The 24,459-nt window shown below is 39.9% G+C and overlaps 1 protein-coding gene across 1 annotated transcript in view; it reads left to right on the forward strand.

Annotated features, from left to right (window-relative positions):
* LARGE1 (LARGE xylosyl- and glucuronyltransferase 1) overlaps positions 1-24,459 on the forward strand; it is a 289,565-nt gene that overhangs the window by 258,625 nt on the left and 6,481 nt on the right. The window contains 4 exon segments of the mRNA XM_030450535.1: positions 7,022-7,185; positions 11,530-11,808; positions 18,257-18,403; positions 23,130-23,325. Coding sequence (XP_030306395.1) covers positions 7,022-7,185; positions 11,530-11,808; positions 18,257-18,403; positions 23,130-23,325 — 786 coding nt within the window.

Genomic DNA, 24,459 nt, shown 5'->3' on the forward strand with positions numbered 1-24,459 from the left:
ACCACTGATTCATAATGCTAGCAAATGGCTGTAATATCCACCAGAAAAGGAGGAGATTCTAGCTGTGAACCACATAGTATAAACTCTACTAACAAATTTAGCAATTTTTGAATGTCTAAAACATAGTATGCAAAGGGAGCTTCCAAGTCACCATCAGGGCTTTGAACTTGCAGTCATACTGATGCTTTGAGTACCCTTTGCTCATGAAGAATTTCAGAATACTGCATCATTTGTAGGACTGGGATTTAAAGTTACTATTTTGACATGGCATAGTCTTTCTCGAGTAATAGCAGATGGTATATGGCAGTTTTGAGGTGAAATCCTGACGTCTCCAACTGTGTTGCTTCTATTATTGTAACTTTCTAATTGCTGAGCTGATAGCCCATCCTGTTAGTTGCCTGCAAGTTGCCATTATACTGCTTTCAAATGCTTGTAATGTTGCTAGATGGGGGTTATGCAGATTGAAATATTTTTTTTTCTCATGCTAGTATGCCTCTTTTTTTTCTTTTCTCTCATTTTTTAAAAGTGAAACGTGGGAGAAGTTTGGGGTGTTTGCCTATGACCTCTTCATGGAAATACTCCATACCTTGCAGAAGGAAAAATTTTTTGGAGAAGGCCCAACTTTGGGGCCAAGAATATGTCTTTTTTCAATCTTGTCAGACCTCAGGCAAATTACAGTGCTGAAAATCATGGTTTACACATCATCAGTAGTGTTTCCTTTCACTTTGAGGAGGCTCAGATGACTGGAGACTCTTTCTTAGGAGTGTGTATAGATACAGATGACCAAATTATATATATCCCAGTGATTCTTCTGAATGCTCCATGTCAGGTTCTGCTGAACAGTATTGCTGAGAGCAGGAACATGTTTGGTCTCTGTTCTGAGAAAGGTCATTTGCCCTCACTGATGTCGAGAGAATATGGAGGAGAAAAAGTCCAGATTCACTTATAAAAGGAATGAAAACTAGTAGGGAAAGTGTTGAGACATAGGTTCTAGAGAGAGTGAAGCAGGAAGAGGAAAGCACTGATGGGTGCCTGTAGGCAAAGGGAGTTTGCAGGCTACTTAAATAGGGACCATAGGGCTAGAAACAGGGCTGGGACTTAAACCATGGAACTCACCACACAAGAAGGAACAAAGCTAGGAACAGTCTGGGGAAACAAAAGCAAAGGGCACCAAACTTGTCAAGGCAGTGTGCTGCAAGGGAAGTCTGAGAACAGCTCAGCCAAGAAGGTTTGGCCAGGAGCTGGGGAATGGAGGTGCAGAGGACAACTAAGATCTGACATCTGCAGCTGAGATCAAGGAAAGTTGTAGTTCATATATACAGAACTGTCTGAGATGCGATCCATGCCTAAAAATTGTATTCTTAATTGTGTTGATTATTTGAAGGCTAGATAAGCCATTACTCCTGTTTAGGACTATTAGCTACTTTTAACACACTGCAGGAAAATTCCTCTCCCTAGGTAGGCTTGCTCAGACACTGTCCTTTTTGTCACTAGCACAGCTTTGTGTCATATGTGGCTTAATTTGACCCATAGCAAATGAGTGAAGTTTTCTGGCATGGGAGGAATAAAGGTTTAATTGGCATGGGATTCGTTTGGCTTTTATTACTAATCATTGGAAAAGCCAGAAGTACTTATGTAGGTCATCCCAAACAGGACTCAGTGGATGCTTTTTCTTCCCTGCATCCTTCTCTGCTTTGTTTATGCCAAGCTAAAGGCAATGCTTAATTCACACACTTTGAAAGTGCTAAATGTTGCAATCCAAAATGCCTACTGGTAGGAACTGGTAGCTACACAGGAGGAAATGAAACTGCTACAGTTTATGAACAGATTATAGTTTCATCCTGGGCTGATGTGGATTTTCATCTCAGTGGCTCAGATGAGTTGATTTTGTGCTATGAATCTTAACTGCACATACTGGGAGAAGCTAAGATGATCTGAAAGTAAAAGTTTTCATCCTAGCAGCTCAGATCCTGTTGTGTTAGCATGATATTGAGTGAGTAACTTAAGCCTAGTGTCAACTTAAATACTTGAGGGGAGATGCCTACATTATAGGGTTTTTATCTACACACAAAACGTTGTTTGTTAGTGTTTTTTTAAACATCACTAATCCCTAAGAAAATACTTCTGATCCCAGATTTTGAGTTGATCTCATATAAGATTAAATCCTGTAGATTGTGGTGGGAAATAAATTGTTTCTGTGACACAGCAGTTGGGAAAAAACCAAAAACAAAAAAAAAAAAAAACAAAAAACCCACAAACTTGCTTGCACCAGAAACAGCCTTAGGAAGGGAGATTTATGAGCAGAATAACCATCTGGCTGGTAAAAGGTACCTGTTGTATACCATGTATCATGTAGGTCTACCATCTATCACACAGATAGAAAACAGCAGCTCATCTCATACAAATGTACTAGTCACACAAGTAGACCTGGTAAATCATGATGATTTAGAGTAGAGTTGAATACCTTCTGGTTTGCCTGTGCCTTGATGGCCAGCCTAGCTCCAAAAATTGCTTTTCCTGAGGTGAAGTCTGATCACCCACAGCTCATTGCCCAGAGAAGTTACTTAGCATCTGGATTTTTTATTTATATGTCTCTTTGTTTTGGCATTATGCATGTCATGGTTGCATATTTTTTTTCTTTCTGAAAAGTCAATGCCAATGAAATCACCTCTCGTTTCCCAACAGTATTTCCTAAGAGAACATCTACCATACAAAGTCTGAAAAGAATACAGTTTTCAACTGTACGAGTGGTTCCTAGAGGTGACACTTCCCACATTCTCAGTGGCAAGTTGCCTTAGCATTGAAAATCTTGTAAAAACAGTGAATCTTATGCTAAACAGGTATTCTCTTATGAGAAAAAATGTAGCGGGAGGAGCCATTCTTGCTCCTGAAGCTCGACGAGCTGCTGGTCTCTTCCAGGACTCCAGCCACCACACAGCGCTTCCAGGGTAGAAGTGTAGTGGGAAGAGCCTTTCTTGCTCCAGAGGCTCGACGAGCTGCTGGCCTCTCCATGCCTCACACCAGAGTGAGCTTCCTCTGTGGGTGTGTGTCCCACCTTTATTGGCCCCCTGGTAATAGGGGGCCTGCCCTAACCAGGCACAGGTGGACTCACACCCACTCTTTGCAACTCGAGGCACCTGGTTTATCTTGTTTCTCTACAAATAAATGCAGTCACTCTAAGGTTGAGAAGGCTTTGCTATGTTAGGCATATTGTTATAGTGGAGTGGTTCATAATGGGGATACCTTCTCTTTATCCTATTTAGCCAATATGAAGGTCCCCATTTTGATGGTGCATGTAAGTATGCATCTCTTTGCATAGATCTGGCAGCATTTCAGTATGAACCCATTTTTTTTAAAAAGACTTAATGTGGGAGCAAACCATATATGAAGCTGTAAGTCTGTAAATAGTAGATCCATGCAATATGAATGCTGTAGATTAATTGTATCACTGGAGAAACTTCATGTGATCATATAACTGGAAAATATTATGAGGTAACTCAGAAAGAGAGAAATGTAAGGTTATATATGTATCTGTCTTAGCCAATTCCCTATCTTTTGAATGGTATGCACCTTTCACATTCATCATTTTAAATACCTGTGTAAAAGATGGCAGATGACCATTCAATGTACTACATTTATAGATTGTATGTACTTCTTCATAATAAAGTGGAAGTAGCCTTTGTATGTGATACTGGGGCATGAGGATCTGAATGTATATATGAAGATGCTGGGGGAAAGAAATACAAAGAAAGTGAGAGAGGGAAAAGGCTTCTTAAACTCCCTGAACCTCTGCAGCACCCAGCTGCAGATAATCTGTCCACATCATCCTGTTAACCCAGTGAGTCTGCTTTTGAGCTTACAGGTTTTGCTGGACCAAATGCAGGGGGGCTGCTGTGTCCAGCACTGCTTCCAGTCAGAGGGGAGTTTTCATACAGATAATCATATGCTATTGCATTTCAGTGCCTGTTGCCTCACCAGTGCAGGACAGGCCCATCCCTAATGCAGCCTGCTAGCTGCATGTGCAATGACAATACTACAGGCCAAATCATAGCCTCTCCTGTGCTGCTTGTCCTACCTGGAGGAACACACCTTAAGTAAGCTGTGTTGGCCCAGCCTGCAGAGCATGTCTTCTAGGGTAGCCCAGCAGTTTAGGCTTATGCTGTGAGCAGGTGAGGGTTGCACAAGCATTCCTGCATGGACCTGAATATCTGACCCTGCCAATGATGCCCATATATTAGCCAGTACCTGAAGAGAGACTTTTAACAAGGCTGTGTAGTGACAGGACAAGGGATAATGGTTTAAAACTGGAAGAGTGTTGATTGAGGTTAGACATTAAGAAGAAATTCTTTAGTGTGAGGGTTGTGAGACAGTGGAACAGGTTGCCCAGGGAAGTTGTGGACACCCCCTCCCTGGTAGTGTTCAGGACAGGTTGGATGGGGCTTGGAGCAACCTGGTCTAGTGGGAGGCATCCCTGCCCGTGTAGTGGGGTTAGAGCTAGATGGTCTTTAAGGTCCCTTCCAACCCAAACCATTCTGTGATTCTGTGACATCCTGTGCTTGAGCTTCCCAAAGCAGCCTGCCTTCACTCAAGTGGAGGGTGCTGGGCGCAGAGTCTAGGGGAAAGTCAGAGCACACCATGGCCATGGTTCTGCTGGGGACTGCTCTCTCCAAGGGGTCTGGACACAACCATCTCATCTCTTCTCTTGAGTCTACATACAGTACTGAGCATGAGTCATGGGAAGTGGAAGAGAGGACCTCACATAGCTGCAGGCTAAAAAAAAAATCTATCAAGACAGAGACAAAATTGTGACCCTAAGAAATGTAGCAGGAGGAGCAAGACTGCCCTTTCCTTGTAGCAAAAGGGATTCTCTGCTTCCTGCTGCTTCACCTTCATCGCCAACTTTATGACTTGGTGAGCTTCACCATCAAAATCCTGGGGCCTCTAAGAAGCTGTGAATTCTCCTCTTCCCCCACCTAATGCTCTGTAGTGCAAAGCCATAGTTTATCCCCAAATGTTATTCTGTAATTTCTAATTAAGTATTTATATCCTCTTAACTTGCAGCCTGAATGTAATCTGATAAGCATTCAGTGAATGCTGGGTAAATAGCAGCTGTGAAATTGTAAACTTCTAGCCTGGTCATTTGTAGATAAAGCAGGACAGTAAGGTACCCCTAAAAAGTTCTTTGACACTGTTTTAACCATTTAAATTTCAATTATCTCTTTGATAATTCTCTTAAGGGCATACAAGTGCCTCTTTTCAAAGAAGAAACAGAAAGATACAATATTCTTTTTACTCATTGTCCTAAATATTTGGTTTAATTAAATTATTGCGTGAATGTGATTCGGAAAATAAAGTGCAGGCTCAGCTGGATGATGATTTGTAAAGCAGAATGAATGAAATTCCAAGAAGACATAAAAGAACTCTTGATTTCTATTCTACTAAAAAAGATCTTGATTTCAATAGAAGTTTTGCCTGAGCAAAGATTTGTCAAGATTCTGACTCTTATCTTTCTAAAAGCAGCCTCTCCTGGGGGATGTTTTAAGATCTGTGCAGAACAATATCACAGAAGAATGAGAGCTGAATCCAAAACTCATTGAAATCAAAGGAGGTATTTCCATTATTCAAAAGAAGATTATAGAGTGAAGTACAAGAAAATATCAGGAATTATTCCATCAGCCTTCACAGGAGAACATTCAGCTGTAAGCATTATTGTTGATGGCAACCATTATGCTTATAGTTCCAAGAACAACAGCTCTTCTTAACACAATATTAGACCAAGAAACACGTACTTTTCCCACTTTTTCTTGAAGGTGATGAAACTGTTACTTTAAATCATTCTGAACAGGAAAAAAAGAAGAGATTTTTAAATCTAAATGATTGCCTATAATTCAATAACCTGTTTGTTGCATGAAACAGTTTTTAAGGGCACTGTGATTTTTATCGAAACTTTTAAACTTCTTATAAAGTTAATATTTTTTATATTTACTGATAAATATGCAATCATATTCTTATAGGATGCTTTTAAGGAATAAAAAATATAAATGGTACCTTTATTAATAGCCTACATTTTAGAGCATCACAAACAGAACTCTATTTGACAGGTTAAGACCATATGTCATTTTCACCTTCATTACATTTTGTAGTGCATTTTGATGCAGGTATGACTGATTTTTCCTTTTAAATTCATGCATTTTAAGTAATCTAGCTATATGTTTGGCTTTAAAATAACATAGTCCAGGGGTGGAACTGGAGAGCTGCAGAGCTGGTCAGTTTTTCACTCATGTCTAGGTGACTCAGGATTGGATTGCTTTGAGATGCCTATTTTGACTTTGAAGGGGCTTGGTTTCCAAGGGAGTCTAAAAAATACCTGTTCACTGTCAATCTGCCATCCTTTGGATTTCTCAAACTAGGTATCCAGAACCACAAGTCCCTTTAAAATCATAGGCTTACTTTTGGCCCCTCTGCAGCTGAAAGACTATTTTCACTGCAAATCTGAACTGGTGCAGGTATATAAATCTCAAGAGATAGAATAATGGGCAGTTAAAGATGTTACTTTTCCAGCTGTCTGCCCTTGCTCCTAGCAGCAGTTGATTTTCTCCAACACAGGCAGCAGAATGGGAATTCTCAGTCCAGCACATAAGCTTAATCTGCTGTCTACAAGCAGTTTGAAACACTGCTTCTAACAATGAATGACATTATTCATCATGTTGGTCCATTAGCTTTAAAACTTGTTGATTATTAAACTTCACTGTTTTATTGCTAGACTTGATGTTGAGAGTATGTAATACAGATAATATATACAATATGTGGACCACAATACAATGATCTGTCTTCCTTATCAAGTTACTTACAAGCACTTCTAATCTCTTGCAGGAGCAAAGCTTGGGAAAACCCTGCTACACTATAAGTCCCACCTCCACTCCCCATTGCACCATTCTGGAAGTTCCCAGCCTCCTTATTCTCTCTGATTTGCTAAAATAATTAAAAAGAACTCATCTTCATGTTCTGTCTTTCCTTACAGCTTCAAAAGCAGCTATCAGAGCTGGACGAGGATGACTTATGCTACGAATTTCGTCGAGAACGTTTCACTGTCCATCGGACTCATCTGTATTTTCTGCATTATGAATATGAGCCTGCTGCAGACAATACTGATGTAACACTGGTGGCTCAGCTTTCCATGGACAGGTAGGGATAATCTCTTGTTTATGAGTCATTGAATACTTTCTTACAGAAAAATCCAACTATGTAATGCTTTGGGGAGATGAAAAACTTTTGTAGAGTTAGGTGTCATACTGTAAGACCAGAGTAGATATACAGAAGATGTAGATATCCAGACTAACTCTGCAGTGCATGCATGAGTGTAGAGTACAGAGACTAAATTCTGGAACTGCAGGGTTTGGTACTTGTCAGGCTTGTCAGGCATTCGTAGTTTATGGAGTTTTGCAGCAACTTAGAAACACAGGAGATGTTTGTAACAGGCTTAGGTGAGCAGTTGGAGGTGACCAAGTTTTTACAAGCAGTATTTCCTCATCAGACAATGTTAGGTTTGTGTATTTATTTTTTTTTTTGCATAAAATTTCAAATATTCAATTATTGATTTTTCTTACAGTGAAAATCAAAACTAAACATTTCAGTTTTAAATTGGGAAGTCAAAAGTAACACTTTTTAATATGCCTTTGAAAGGAGTCAATGCATTTTTATACAAATATTGATTTCGGAATAACATTTCTGGTTTAAGTCTTTTCAAGTTGCAGTTCTGATGAAAAGTGAAATTTAACTGGTATTTCATTTGTGAAAAAACCACAAAAACATTTACTATTCCATTTGTTCTTTTCTGATTCCCACCATTGCAATTAATTTGTTGCTTTTCAGAAGTTCTGCAAGTCCAGTGCGGATCAGCCAGCTTTGTAAAATTTTTCATTGTCAGTTCCCTTTTCACTCCTTGTTCTCAGTTTTGATGTAGCCCAAGCTTTTAGTTACTGTTATCTGAGTAGGTTACAGAACAGGTCAGAACTGTTTGAATACTAGCCAGAAATTGGTATTTCATTTAACAGAGTACATAAAGAACACAGCATGAGCCAGGAATATCACCACTGCTAGACTAGTGTAAAGTGCAGTATTCCAGTAAGAGGAGTTAAGGTCAACAGAGCATTTAGAGAATATTTTAAAAATAAACATAAATAAACAAGGGCTGTTTTGTTTCACCATTACCTTAGCACTTCATCCTGCACATTGTATTATGATTTGCTATGCACATCAGTGTCTGGTCTATTGATTTTTTAAGTGAGAAAACGTTTCTTAAGTGTTTACAAATCTTTGAGTAAAAAAATAAAGAAATAATTAAGCCAGACCCTAAACAAATGCCACAGTAAATTAGTAAAGCTGGTCTGTGCATGTGGTATATTTCCCCCCAGAACTGAATTCAAAAGAATGAGCTGGGTTTCACTGCTGATTCACTGGCACTGATGCAAAGTCTGAGCATCTGTTTCCCTTTCTGGATCCTCACTGGAGCACATGTTTTTATTGATAGACAGAACCACACATTTTTATTCAGGAAGAACAGCCCTCCTGATACTGTGCAGGAAAAATCTTCCTCACTTAGTTGGTGTTTTGCTATAAATTATTGATTTGAGTTGGAAATACTTTCTTTAAGCTAAAATCAATAAATAATATCATACCAGAGGACTGTTTAGCTGCTTTGTTTTCTTTCACAGCTTTCAGTTGCTGCTTTGTGTTTCTTTTCTTTTCATATTTTTTTTTAATCTTCTTTAAACCACTTTTATTAAACCCCTGCAGTGTAGCTGTAGACATTTAAGAATAGTGTCTCAGATGTGAGGTGACATGTACGTAAACAGTGTGCTATACACAACATTCTTGCATCGTTCTTTCAAAGGAGCATCCGAGTTGAGGGAAGGCAAAAAAGCAACTCCCAGTGTCTCCAAGTGCAGTCCTGCTGAAGCTGAGGCTGAGGCAGGCTTATGTTTGCCTTTGCTTTAGGCTTGGGGAACAGAAGAGAGGGATGCTGTTAGGAGCTATCATGTTTAGATAGAAGCTCTGAGACAGATGTCATCCAGTGTTGTTCCTTATTGGTTAATTGTCACCTTTTATGCTGATGTGACATTTTCTTGGATAATGGCTTGGTTGCATCACTGTGGTTTTCGGCAGCCTTTTTAAAGGTTTGTTAGGTACCTGAAGTTCAGAAATCAGGGAGTTACAAAAATGTGAGATGAAGATACAGACAAGGAAAGTCAGGGATAGGCATTACAGTGCTTGACGTCTGGGTGAGAATGAGTTCTAACTTGGTTGATTATCCTTAGGAAGAAAAGTGAAAACAAACAATCTCAAACAACTATGTAATTCCAGCAGAATTCTCTTGACTGAAACAGACCTTTAGAAAAAATTGCCAACTAAATTATGTCCTCATTATTATGCTGCACAGGGGTATATTTGTTTTCTCTGTAGTCCTTAAGAGATCACATTCATCAAGAGTGCTAACAAAACCAAAATAACTTAGTCGTGTTGGGCCTAGAAACTCATAATTCTAAGTTTTATGGTCACAGAAGACTATTGTAACAACCTACAGAGAGTAAGTAGATCATGGAGCATCACTCAGCAATCCTTGTATCAAACTCGTGGAAGTGGAGCATGTCAATGAGAACGACACAGCAAAATGGAGTATTCTGAAGGGCACTAAGCTGTCCAGCTGTAAATTTATACCAGCAAAACCCAGTTTCCATTTAACTATCATGAAATGCTTTGCAGGCATTATCAGGTGTGCCGTTTAAATAAGTTATGTATGCCATTTGTCCACTGCTTGGAAACCTTGAAAGGATTTTGCTGCATATTTTTGCTAGGCAAGTATTCAATTTTTAAAAGACTGCCCTAAATCTGAGCACTGATGAATTGGAGTCTCCTGATTAATAGGCTTCCACTATGTTGGAAAAAGGCCAAAAAGAAAAGTCTTTTTCTCTGTTTATTATTTGTATAATAAAAAGCCCAAAGCCTTTTTAAACTTCTTAGATCTTTTTTATTGATTTGTGTTTCTAATTCAGCTGTACATTTCAGGCTGATAATGACTGCTGCTTCAATAATAGATAAAAAGAAAACAATGTACCAGGTGTAGATTGGTAAAAGTAATATCTCATATCTAAGAAAAAATTATTCTATTGTCTTGGATGTCATTATGATCAGTCAGAAATGCAGGAAAAAGTTATTAATGTTAAATCAAAATATGTGTTTTCTGGTAGGAGTATATCATTCCTTTCTGCTGCAAAGTTTAGGGAGATAGTAAGAAAGGGAAATCATTTTCTCTGATTACAATGATGCAGAAAACTTTTATTGTATTCTGTATAAAGACTAGTAGGAAAAATCTAGTAATGTGTATTTGAAAGGGAGAGATGATAACCATGTTGCATAGTCTGCTCTTCCTAATTTTTAATAAAATTGTCTAGGCTGCATAGTTTTATTTCCCTTTCTGTTAACTCAAGAGGCTTTGTTATCAGTCTTTGCTATATTTTTGTGTGGTATATCATAATCTCTAGACAATTCACTGTAAATTACATGAAGTGCTTAAACAGTTTTGACCACACTGTGCTTGATTTATGTTTTTGTATAAGAACTTTTGTTATAATTTTCATTAATAGTATTGCAACTGTAGAAAGTTTTAAAATATTTACATTGATACAAACCGATTTAAAAATTATTTAGTGGCATTTGAGACGCTGCTAAAACACATACAGATTAGTACTTTAAATGCTGGTTTTGTCTGAAATATTCTTTTGATATTCCACAGCAAGGCCATGTCTCGTCCCTCTCTACTTACTCCCTGCTCATAGTAAATCCCATTTCTATCAATGTGTCCTTGCCCTTTCCCTGACTGAGTTTTCTTCTAATCCATGCAAATTTTCACGTAAGTCAGTATTCCCTTGACCTGTCATTTTTAACAGCTTTTAAGATCTAACCACCTTACAAAAATCCAGGGAAGGCTTTCCTAAATGGGAAATAAAATGTCCTGTGGGTCTGTGCACCATTCTCCCCCACAAGCTTGTAGAAGACCACCATAGTATGTTAGTGTGTGAGAAAAGTTTGAGCTGAAGTCTGAACTGGGAGCTAGACACTGGTTAAGGTTACAAGAGTCCTGTCCTGTTGGTAGATCCACATGGGCAGATCCTTGCAACTGCTCAAAGCTCCTATGGGATGAAGTCCCATCTTCCAGGTTGGGTTTTCCTACAGTATCAGTGCAACAAGCAGAAGAGATGGTGTTGATTTTACATCTGAGCTATTGCCATCTTAGTCTCCCTTGCATTCAGGGAATGAAGTAGGCATATCTAGGGCACAGTCCATCTGTCCATAAGGAGGCCTGAACTTAAATGAGATGTGCTGTAGAAAAATTTGTTCCTTTCCACAGCATAGAAAGTGACCCCAATCTGTCACATTTAGCGATAGATACCTGCATTTGATCAGATGAACCCAGGCAAAGAGTCCCAGAGAGAGACAGCCTTTTCTTATTCTCACCCTTTCCTCTTTCAGGCTCCAGATGCTTGAAGCCATCTGCAAACACTGGGAAGGTCCAATCAGCCTGGCACTCTATCTTTCTGATGCAGAAGCCCAGCAATTCCTGCGCTATGCCCAGGGCTCAGAAGTGCTTATGAGCCGCCACAATGTCGGGTACCACATCGTCTACAAGGAGGGTCAGTTCTACCCTGTGAATCTTCTGAGGAATGTGGCCATGAAGCATATCAGCACACCCTACATGTTTCTCTCTGACATTGACTTCTTGCCCATGTATGGACTCTACGAGTACCTCAGGTAAATGGACACTGGAGGGATTGCTACCTGCATTTTCAGCCCTTCCACCCTTCCCACATGTACCCAAAACATTGCAGTTTGAGCAAATCTTTCTGAAAGAGGCAGCTTTATAGGTATTTAAGGTGTGACAATGCCCAGCAAGGCGAAAGAATTTTTAGGGTAGAGGAAGCGGCTTCCCCTGGAAGTAAAGCACTATGGTTCTGAAAGAAAGTGATGAGGTGTAAATGTAGCCCTGTTAGCCATCAGAATGATTCCGTAGGCAGCAGAAGAATCAGTTTGAAAATTGAACTGGACTAAGTATTACTAAATGTGCATGAGCATCCTGTATTAGCAGAAGTGTGAACCAGGTGATTTTCCTAAACATCCCTAGGTCATAAGGATAGTGACAGAGCAAACATGCAAAGCATTTCCTGAACTTGTCCCTGTCACACAGTCTTACTGCACTGCCATATCTCAAAAAAAGTATGATAATCTAACCAGCTCAAAAATATGACTGCAATGCCAGCACCTCTCAAGGCAAAACAATTAGCATAAGGTAACTGGGAAGAGTAACCTTAGTGTATATTGTATCATAATGAATTTGGGCAGGTTTGGCTGAGCAAACTACAGACCTCTGCTCCATTAACTGAGCTTTTTAAAATAAATACCTTTCTCCCCTGCAGAGGTTGGTCATCTGGGGCCAAAACACAGAGCAATGAGGACACCCTGTGGCCAGGAGGGAGGATTTCAGTTCCTTAGTTTTGCTTTCTGTCTCTTTAATTGGTAAAAGTTGATCAAAGTGTTCCAGTGAGGGTCTGCCTGCAGGTGATCCCTTTTCGGTCCATAGGCATGGGGCTTTGGAGTGTAAAGGGAAATACACCTTCCAGCATAATAAACTTATAGAGGAATTCATTTGTTTCAGGTTTAACAACTAAGTAAGCATCTTCTCACTTTTTCCTCATGTGGAGAATCAATTGCATTTTTCAATTTAGGAATCCCTATACAAAGCCAAATTCACCACGGCTTTTAAGACACTAGATTTCAATAACATCATTAAAGTTTTATCACACGGTGTCAGCTTGTTTCCCATTTATTTTAGGGATATTTCTTTTTTACTTCTTTATTTGTATTCACTTTAGGACTCTAAAATAATTCTGTCTCTTGCACACATTGGCTGTCTCAAGATATGTGTAGAGCCAGCTGGTGTTATCTTTTCTTCTCTTTGACATTAATGTTGCATACTGCATTTGTTCATTGATGCTGGACACAGCATGAGTAGCAGCTTCTGATTGTAACTTGTTCCTTCATGGTGCTTCACAGTGCACTGATGGGAGCCAGAACTGAAAGGCAGGAGAGGGAAGACAGAGTGATGTATATACTTGGGATATAGATGGTTGTAGAACCACAGAAGTAGTTCTTGTGGGATGATAATCTGTTTTAAGAGTAAATGCACAGCGATACCACCTATTGGTGCTGTTTCAGAAAGAAAAACCAACCAAACAGCAAAAAAATAAGAAAAAATGGAAAAAAAAAACACAACAACAAAAAAACCACCAAAAACCAAACAAACAACAACAAACAACAACAACAAAAAACAACCCAGAAAAGATTTGCACGGAAAGCTTTTGGATCCAAGACTTTATGTTACTCTAACAGCCTTTTGTGAGGTCAATACCACCCTAAATCCATGAGTTTCTGTCATCTGGGAATATTGAAATTGATAATCTGCTAATGCCAGCTCTTTAGAAAAGGACTGGATTGTTTTTTCATGTGGACTAGAGGCTTTAGTTGCTTTTTTCAATAATGATTTTTCTGAGCAGGGAGGTGCAGGGAGATTATTTTAAATACAGATAGACTGTATCTTCCTGCATTGACTGTTCCAACCTCTCTCCCAGTAGCTGATGAGTGCTGTCTACCCGAATGGCAGCGATTCTTTGCTAGAGAGAAATGCAGTCGTTTTCATCTTCATTCCCTCAGACCAGCCATAAGCAAACAGAAATAGTGTGGTGGTTCAGGCATCACTTTGCACGGGAGGAGCCAGACAAGTCCCTCTCACTGCGAGTTCGCTGATTTACATATGTTGGATATTGTGTCTCTACAGACAATATCTTTTCAGAAGGAAAGGAATTTTGAAAAACGTTTTCAACGTATTTTGAGGGTGGTGTATGCAAAAGGTTACAATCAGTTTTAAAAGAGGAGTTGATGGAGCTGATGGTTTCTGGTCCCTCTAAGTATCTGTTGCTAGAGCTTAGATTTGTGCAAACTGAGCTTTTTCACAGTGGCTAAGACCATTTCAATGCTTTTAATCTCCATCAAACCCCCTTCTAATCCTACATCACTTTTCTGTGAAGTACAAGAGGAAATAAAATATACCATTTAAAGATTTTCTGTTTATGACATTCAGGCACTTTCATGGTCTGTGCTGAATCTAGGACTTTTGTCACCTTCCTTCATTAGTTACTGAGGTCATATTGTCATTGCCCCAGAGGTAAAGACTTTCTGGTTGCTACAAGTGAGCTCTGTGAGTCATCCTAAAGGTTCTTCTAGCATAAAATAACTAGACAGGCTGCTGATCTACAGTTGTCACAGCTAGCATTAAAGTTTTTTTCGTGACACATTTATATAAAATATGCCCTTCACTTCCAGTGACACATTTAGCATGAATTGGGACCTGGCATCCAGGCTTCCCACACATTTTATACCTGTCCCCTGCAACATCAGCCGTGAAGTATTTCTGATTGTGCTTCAGCATCTCAGCAAGAGACACACTACATGTTATGCCTGTTGGTTTTTAGCCATGTAGGCTGTGCATTCATTGCTTTTGCAGAGAGGAAAAATATTTTAATGAGTTTAACTGGACTGACAACTATCCAGTTCTTACCACAAACTCTGTAACTACCAGATCCATTGATTTTGAACTAACCACTTACCAAGTTCTGATGATGAAAGCTAATTTGAATTCATGGACTCTTTTTTTTTTTTTTTTTTTTTTCCCCTTAATTTGAATTCAGTGCTTTAGGATTTGGTTGCTAACCTTTCTGTGTTTGAGCTTCTCCAGAATGGGAATAAGGTTACCATCTGCCCTTCAGTGCTTTAGGATTTGGTTGCTAACCTTTCTGTGTTTGAGCTTCTCAAAAAAATGGGAATAAGATTTCCATCTGCCCCCAGTGAGGACAAAAATTTTTGGAAAGGACTATGGAGATAAAAAGATTGATATCAACATGGTGGAGTTCATTCAACCTGTGAGGGGTTTCTTGTGATTTAAGATTCATTTCTCCTCTGCTTTGGGAGAAATACAGCTGATCAGTAGATTTAGACATTTAACCCAACCTTCACTGTATCAAAATGACACACCCCAGGTCTGAACACAAAATGCCTGGGAAACGGTTTCCTGGACAACACCAGCAAAGAGAAAGCTTTTCATATAATCACAAATCCTTATTTTGGGGGTTGGGGAAAAGGACAGTTAAGGGAAAATGGATGCCGTACTGATATGACTGAATAAAAAAAAAAAAAAAAAGAAAAACCAAAACCAAACCAACCAACCAAACAAAAAAACCTAAACAAAACAACACAGCTCTCATAGCTCAAGAATTAAGCTATTTACTCAGTGCTAGTTTGCAAAATAACCAGATATATTCCTTACATTAAATTCCACATATCTTGCAACACCAATAGTGAAAATTTTTCCCATTGCAAGTATCACAGAGCCAGTCAACAAGCAAATGACACCTCTACTCAAAGAAGGAAATAAAGTCAACACAAGAGGAAAGATAAAGCAGATTTGTTTCCAGGAGGAAGAGGTTAGCTTTTCAGCTGGTTGTCTAAGGAGCAGACCACCAGCCAACTTATCAGAAGAAAAATGTTGGTTTTTTTTCTCTACCAAATCCTCCCTGCCTTTTTCACATTTCTCGTGGCCCCTGTTATCCTTTGTCACTCAGGTTCAACACCTGGGTGTCTGCACTGATTCCTTTTCCCTTAACCTTGTCCTTTTTGTCATCTAGTCCACATTAAAGGCACAGGTTCTTTTACTTGGAGGTCAGTGCTGCTGAACTTCTTGACAAAGTGTCTCACCTCCCAGCTCAGTTTTGATGAAACTTTCCAAATATGCACCTCAAATGCTCGCATATCTCTTGAGAATATTTCTGCAGAAATTATCCTGCTATGTTATTTCGCTCCTAAAGTATCTCCTCTAGTTCCTGTGTTAGACTGCATCCACTACAAGCATCTTGTTTTCAGAGCTCTGTTTCTCTCCTCTTCGCTCTTTTCATAGGAACCTGTGATGGTTGCAAGTGTTTTCAGCCTCTTTGGTCAGTTTGCTCACTCCGCCTTTTCTTTCCAACAGTTTTGCCATTGACACCCTTATCAATTTGCAGATGACTAGAGTAGGGAGTGTGCAGAAAGGATTACTGATACCCACATCATTTTTGTATTTGTATCCCATACCTTACAAATCGAGTCACATTCAGCACTAGGTTCAACACAACTTGCCCTGTCTGACAGTCTTTGCTGTTCCCCTTGCTTGATAGCTACTTCAGTTTTGTTCAACTTCAGACTGTGAACTTTGGTGAGCAAGATTGTTTCCTACTCTTTGACACTGCCAAGCACATCAAGGCTTTGATTTTCACCTGGGACTTCTGAGCCCTACATCAAAAAAAGAGATGGCAACAGCCATAAATGAAAGCTACCATCTCCGTGCAGAGCCCAAAGTGTGAACATGACAACAAACATTTCCTGCTCCTTCCTAGAACTGAATCCCAAAGCTGTACTGCTCAAGGCTGGTAGATTACAGGGTCCAGAAAGCCTTAGATGTTGTCAGAGAAACTTTGTTAGTGTACTCTGCTTGCTGAGAAGGTGCGAAGGGGAAGAAACATTAAGAACATCCTAAAGAATGGATGGTTGCAGTGCTCAGCTATCTGGAAGGGCAGGGAGACTGATAATGGAGGAGTCATCTTTTTTTCATACAGATATATTGGCCATTAGTGATAGTAAGGGAGAAGCCAGCATGGAAAGTACAAAAAAGTTATAATAAGAAATCCCTCAGTTGTGAAAAGTTCATTGGAATGTGGCAGGGGTTCTTTAAACAATGCAAACTTTGCAGTAGGATGCTGAGAACAGATTTCTTTTTATAGAACAGGCTTATAGGGTGGTGTGAATTCTCTGAAATTCAGATTTTATTAAATAGTTCTGCTCTTCTTCTTTTTCTCTGATGGCAATATAAATGAATTCTACGTATTCTGGGTCTAGAAAAGTGGTTTATTTCTTCCTTCTGTTATTATGACAGTGATCCAAATTCCTTCATCTTATAAAGCTGTAGAGAGTTTGCTGCTTGTCAACGTTGTCCGTGATTGGTTGTTGCAGGAACATAAAAGTCAGGACAGTGAATCTTGTTAAGGGGAACTGACTTTGACAGGGAGAGATATTTCATATGAAGTTATTTCATATATTCATACGAAATATGAAGATAATGAAAGGAAAATCGAGACAGAGTTATTACTAATGACAAGCATGGTAAGATTCAGTTTGGGGATAGAAAAGTAACTTCTTTTCCTTTGAGTTTTAGTTTATCAGGAAAGAATAGACTCAGTACCTCTTGCAGTCAATGTGTAAATTTGCTAAGCTGGTTCTCCTAAGAACCCTGTCTGGAGAAGGCCCCTACTCTGCAAAATGCAGTATGTGCACACACACACACTCAGTCTACACTGAACACCTGGCAGCAAAAGAAGGCAAAAAGCAAATTATCTTAGTGCATCCAGTGCCTTGATGCATCTGGGTCAGAAACAGCCTCTTTGCCCAATGTACAGAGCCAAGCATAAATGAGCTCTGCTCCCTGGCCACTACAATACACATGATTAACCACAGTAAAAAAAAATATAATAATAATACTGCTAATTTACACTTTTGCTGATTTTCACCGTGTCCTGTTGCAGTGAACCTGTGCCTTGCCTGCAGCAAAGACTGACCATCATGGCAATGGTATTCTTGAGAGGAAATATCTCATTCACAGTGGTGTTGCAGGAAACAGAGCTCTAAAGCAGAGGTAAAAAGCAAGTGAGATGGCACAGCATAGCACAGAGAATAGCAAGGCTGAAGTGCAGCCAAACTTTCCTGCTCCTCACCTTGTAAAGTCCCACAGAGTCCATTTTTTTAGAACTACCATTGACTGGGCAGCTCTTTCCCATACGTGTAGTAACATTCAACTCTATTTATGCTGAAATGGTGGTCAGTTGCTGTGCTCAGAGTGTTAGTTCAGTTAGACACTCAGGGCAGAATTCATCAGTCAAACACAAAAGCTCTTTTTAAACAGTGTTCTTCTCTCTCTTAAAGCATCAGATCAAAAGTCAAGGAAAATATGAAGAACCGCTTGGAATAAAATATGTTACATTTACAGTAACAAACTTCCCATCCTCTGCTCTTGTTTGCTCAGTTTAAACTTTTTCTGCTTGTATTTATTGTCTCCATTTGCCAGGAAGTCTGTCATCCAGCTAGACCTGGCTAACACCAAGAAAGCTTTGATTGTACCTGCTTTTGAGACCCTACGCTACCGCCTCTCCTTCCCCAAGTCAAAAGCAGAGCTACTATCTATGTTGGACATGGGAACCCTCTTCACATTCAGGTAATGGAAAGTACTCTCATTGAAACTGTGTTCATTATCTCTAAAGATTTCTTTTGTGTTTTTGTGAATATTTAATTTCTCTCTCTCACTGTCAGCTAGCTAGCTCTATTAAGAAACCTATTGGATTATTTTTTTTTCCCTTTTTCACAGAAAGGTAGGGAACAGAAACACATGTGTATATATACCATCTACAAGCTCTGCATTTTATCTAGTATTACAGTCCTCTACTGAAAGACTTCAGTTGTAAAATTGAATTGGTTTTATTTTCATCATTTTTATTCAGCTACAAAACCATGCGTGACCATTACACTCATGTGCATGTAATTTGCTTTTTGGCTGCCAAATACTGTCTGAATAGCTATGTCCCTTAAGTGACCAAAAATAACTTATCTCTGCTCACTGGTTCACTTCTTTACTGATTTACCAGAAAAACAAATGCAGGCTTGCCATGTGCTCTTTTGAAGTGTTAAATAGCTTAAATAGCTGGAGTTTCTCCATGCAGGGGTACAAGTGTACTCTGACTAGAAGTTGAGAAGCAGAGAACACCTACATTTGGAGCTTCTCACTAAAGCAGACTCTTTTTGTGGCTGTGAACAAGTCCCATCTATTATCTTCCAGACTCTTCAGTTTTAAAAATGCAGCTACCAGGGCTTAACTTCCTCTTGGGTGCGTGTGGTAAGGTCTGATTAGCAGACATTTGTAAAGCCTCTCAGTGATGGGAAGAGTACAATATGGCCTTATGATATTGCACAGAGAGGGGCCTGAGGAGACCTGTGTTCTCTTCTTGGCTCCACTGCTGCCCTGCTGGGAAGTGGTATGCGAATCAGTTCACTTTCTTACATCTCTATTCTCCATCTCTGAAATGTAGGTAACAGTGTTCACCTCTCCTTTTTACAGTATTTTGAGATCTAGAGATAAAAAATATATATATATATAAAAAAATCTAGGTATTATCCTAGCCAGTTGAGCTCTGTATCACCTCTCCCATCTTTCCTTTACTTTAGAGCTTTCCTCACACTTCTCCAGTTCCCTGTGTTCCACACCTCTAATTGCAGCAGCCACCCTTCCCTTATGTGGCCACATGCACATGTCATAGGAGGCATCCTGTGTGAGCCTGGAAAACAAAATTCTGACACTACCTCTGCCTTGATATAGAAACTTGAGGCAACTGAGAGAGAGACATGTCTCTCTCTGGATGATTGCTTTGAAGTACTTATACAGCAAGCACCTTTTACCCTTACATCATTCATTAACAGCCAGAAACATACAAATTAACAGGAGATCTGTTGATAGAAAATAATAACTTCTCCCATAGTTGAAAGAAAATATCCTTTCAGTGGAAAATAATACCCTCAGGATTTTTAGATGCTTCATTCCACCAACAATCAAATTTTCAGCTTGCACAACAGTGGCCTTCCACTACAGATTTTATCTTCAAGATATACAGCATGTGGACATGTTATGTACACAGCCAGATTTGCAGATTTTTTCTCAGATCTCACCCAGCCAAAAATCTCCCTAACACTGGTGAGAGTTTTGCCAGATCAAGGTTAAATAAGAATTGAAGGACACGCAGCCTGTAGCTGGTGTACATATTAATACAGGATACATTTTACAATTGCTTCCCCGCTTTGCTTTGGCTCATTGCATTGCTCAAATCTATCAACAGCCACAAAGCAGTTGTGATCTGGGCTGAGCATTTTTACCTCCACTCTCAAGGTGCTTTAATAACACTGCAATTTGAGGCTGAGCGGGTGGGAGTGAGCCGGGGAGGACTGCTGTGACAGTGATTGCTGAGAGTGCCTGCAGCATCCCAGTCCCTCACACCACATGGTAGATTATAATCTTTCCCTCACTGAAATTGCTTTTGTCACCTCTTTTCCAAATGGTGACCTTTTCTACCCCTGGGCAGCTAAGAAGTACAAAACAGCTCTCAATTACATCCCCCAGACACCACTGGAAGAAAAGGGAAGACATATGAGCATCGATGGCTGGCAAGGTCTGTGGTATGGAAGCCCTTTGTGGGAGTGGGCTGCTCTGCGCCAGCTCGCTGGCTTTGTTTGCAGGTGCTGGCTGTGATTGTGCCTCACATGGATGTGCCCACTCAGTGCCTAGGTAATAGCTGATGGACCACAAATGTACTGCAGACACAGCGTTTAGGCACAAGGAAAACCACAGCTGGTAGGACATGCATCATATTGAGAAAACATCATATTGAGAAAAACATTTGAGAAAACTGATTAACTAAATCACTGATTGCATCCACAATCCAGCAAAATGTTTAAGTATCCAAAAACAGGACTGGGAAAGTTTTTCTTTTACCAACTTATCTCACTGAAAGGGGAAGATTTGAGGGACAAGGCAGGTGGGAAGAGAGCCTGAGATGAATAACAATATAATTTTTACTATAGTTTTTAAATAAAAGCAACTTAAAATGAAAGTAAGTTGAAACATTTTACGCAAAGCAGGGGACGGGGGATAAAATTGTACGGTTGTTTATGGAGATCAAATGATTTGGTTTGGATTCACTGAAATATCCAGCATTGTTCATCATTTTCACAATGTTCTCCTGGGAGTCAGTCAGTGAGACTGAGTGCGTAATCCTGAACTCTCACAGTTCTTGTTTCCAGTCTAATTATTACTTTATAATTAGTGCATAAGCACCTTATTTGGGTGTCCTGTACTCATTTTCCTCTTTGACCTGACCTTAGCCATCCATTTGTCTTCTTCTTGCTCTCCATTCACATGAATCACTCTGTAATTGGGAGCAGATAATGTGTGGTATTATTTTTCTTGGTACAGCCAGGTCTGTTCCTTCCTTTCTGTTTTTTTTTTGTCTCTCCTTTCTCAATTCCATATTTCCCTTCATTGTCACTCCCCATTTTTTTCCTCCTGGTCAGCATTCTCAATGAGGAGAGGTTATACCTGAGCTTCTATAACTGCTCATGGGATTTTCCCAAAAAAAGATGGAAAGAAATTGATGGGTTTTTATGGTTAGTCTCATGTTCCCCCCCCTGTTTAAATCAGTGGGAGACTGTTACTAGAATAGCAGCAGCATTTGACTGCTTCTCCGCAGGAATCTCTCAATTACCAAAGTTTGTATGGGGTTTTGAAGATATAAATCACGTTGTAAGTGTTTAGTAGTCATTATTATTATTATTATCATAATTAATTTCAAAATGCCGGAGGTAGGATGTTAGAGATACAGCATCCTTCACAGTCCCATATCATTTTAAACTCCATGTCTTGATTGCACTTTATTCCAGCATAGATAGCTGCCCATTAGTGACTGAATAGGTTAGCAACTCATTTCCAAAAAAGACCAAGAGAAGGGATAGGCATTTTGGAGGTGATTCCAAAGGCATTAAGTATTGTAAGCATCTTTGTGAATCTGGCCCTTGTTCCTGATAACATCTAGAGAATTAATTCACTGTCACTTTGTTGTGTTTTTTTTTAATACAGGATGGTTTTGTTTTCCCAGGTCCCCCAGCTAGATATCTGAAAGTGATTCAACCTGTTAACTGTTTAGAAATGCAGCCTTCACTTGTGACCCCAGTCCTATCTTAATAATTCTGTCCTCCTGCACCGCTCCTGAACACAGAGAGTCAGAAAAGCTGAACACTTCTCCATTTTTCCAGTTATGAGCCATATAAGTATACAGTCAAAGTGGAAACTCCTAGTTTGTGATTTTATGTCTCTGTTTTTAGCAATGGCCTTAAATGTCACAAGAATTTCTGGAGGTCTTAGGTCCTAATTCTTTGCATATTTAATGCTCAAATCCTTTTACTTTAGCACAAGTTACCTCTGTGATTTCAATGCATCTTATATTACAAACTGGCAGGATGTTTGTTTTACCCCTTCTGTTACACATACCAGAATTTTGTAATACAGATGGTCTGCTATGCCTTTGTTTCATTATTTAACCTATGAGTCTGCAGAAAGAGCCTGTCTCATTGATTTCTGGAAAAGTGTAAGAAGAATAAGTGGGTGAGATTGTCATTGACCCTGGCACTAATGGGGTGGTTTCAAGCTGTGCTTGGAAGGGACCTGCTGTGACCTAAACAAGATTAACAAAGTATAAAAGGATCTTTTCCTCCAAATCATATTGATTACCTTACTCAGGAGCACATGAGTACCCATAATGCAGAATGTATGGCAGAAAACCTTTATGTAGTATTTTACTTATTAATTTAATGATGCACTTTGGCTCCTGCCATACTAATAACAATAATTAATAAAACAGAACATCTATCCGAAAGCTGCAGGTGTCCCTCATACAAATTATAAAATCATGTACAAAACAGATCGTGAATGTCACTGTGGTGTAGCAGTAACTAATTTTAGGGACCCTATCTGAGCGGCAGAATTTCACACCGACTTTCAAGCACTGATACAGCTGCTTGGTTGCTAGGAACAAGACCCAGCACTTTATAGTGCAGATGAACTGCCTGTGTACTTTGTAATTGTTTCTCACATTAGCATTAGGTAGTGTTTTCACAATATCCTTCACCAAGTAGATGTGCTCAAGCACAGAGAAGCTCAGGGAAGCGTGCTGGAAATTGTCCCAGAAATTGCCTCCAATATGTCCTGAAAATGATAACGTGAACTGTAAGCTAAATGACCTTATTTTTGAGCGTTTCATCTAACAAGTAACATTTTGTTGCCTTGCCAAAATGCATTCTATCTAATTGCCTCCCCATGTCCATGCCATTTATGTCTGTTTAAGGTATCACGTCTGGACGAAAGGGCATGCGCCAACCAACTTTGCCAAGTGGCGAACGGCCACCACTCCCTACCGCGTGGAGTGGGAGGCAGACTTTGAGCCATACGTTGTTGTGAGGAAGGACTGCCCAGAGTATGACAGGAGGTTTGTTGGATTTGGCTGGAACAAAGTAGCTCACATCATGGAACTGGATGCACAGGTGAGGAAAAAAACGCCTGCGTATCTCAACCGGAGACGGGCAGCAGGGTCCTTCAAATGAAATCTGCACTCTGTTGAAAGGCTTTGTGTCACCAAAGTGCTTGTTTGGCCTCACTGAGCTCCTTAACAAGTTCTTCCTGAGTTGGGAACACTCACTTTAGTCCTCATACAGCATTAAAAGGAGATCTGCATCTGAGCTAGTTTATCTGTCAGTGCTGAGAAAGTTGTCTCACAGTGGCAGGATGCCTGCAGTGCTCACCTGCTGCCCAACAGTTTGGCTGAGCATTGCAGTGCTTGTTGCCACTCTCATCACCTACTAGGGGATCCATAGACCTAGCTTAACATTTTTTAGTGTAACAGAGGCTGGTGAGTCCCAAATGCTAATTTAGAATTAAAAAAGCAATCTAAATTGAATCCAAGGCAATCAGCTTCAGTTTCTGGCCTGGATTTACAGGGCAGCTCTGTAAAGCCAAGGACTTTACAACTTCCAAAGTCTCTGGCTGTGAAGCACACTATAGAGAATCCAGATACTTGATCCTTGGGCTCCCTACCTCTTGGATCGGTGGCTTGGGATGGAGCTGCTGGGCAGAATAAGGATGCAGAAAAAGCTCGAATCCTAGACTGAGAGTTCCAGCTCTCAGAACAGCCAAGGTCCCTGCCACCTACCTAGATCTTAGAGGCTGGCAGTGACTGTGGCTCCACGGGAGCCTGGCACTGCTGCCCACTGAAATAGCAGAGTTTGCAGCTCCCTGCTGTTCTTGGATGTCAAGCTAACCACTGTGCTAAACAGCAGGGTCTGGGGCACAGAATTTCTTTTTAGTTTGGGTTTGTTGGGTTTTGTTTTTGTTTTTTTTTTTAATTTGGATTTGGTCCCAGTGTTTGAAGTAACCAAAAAAACCCAAAAAACCAAAAAAACAAAAAAAATATGCTTTTTGGCCATCTGTATCCTCTGATTCTGGCTTCTGCTATGAATCTGGAATATAGCTGATCCTTCGCTGCCCACCTCTTACCAGATTATGTGAAGTAGAGTAGTACAAAACATGCAAGAAGTTACTGGGAGATTGTGCCTCTGGGGTGTGGGCTGCAGAGTGCTTGCATGCAAACACAGAGAGGGATATTTTCTACTTTTGCTTAC

This window comes from Calypte anna, chromosome 1 (genome assembly GCF_003957555.1).
Source record: "Calypte anna isolate BGI_N300 chromosome 1, bCalAnn1_v1.p, whole genome shotgun sequence".
Lineage (NCBI taxonomy): Eukaryota > Metazoa > Chordata > Aves > Apodiformes > Trochilidae > Calypte > Calypte anna.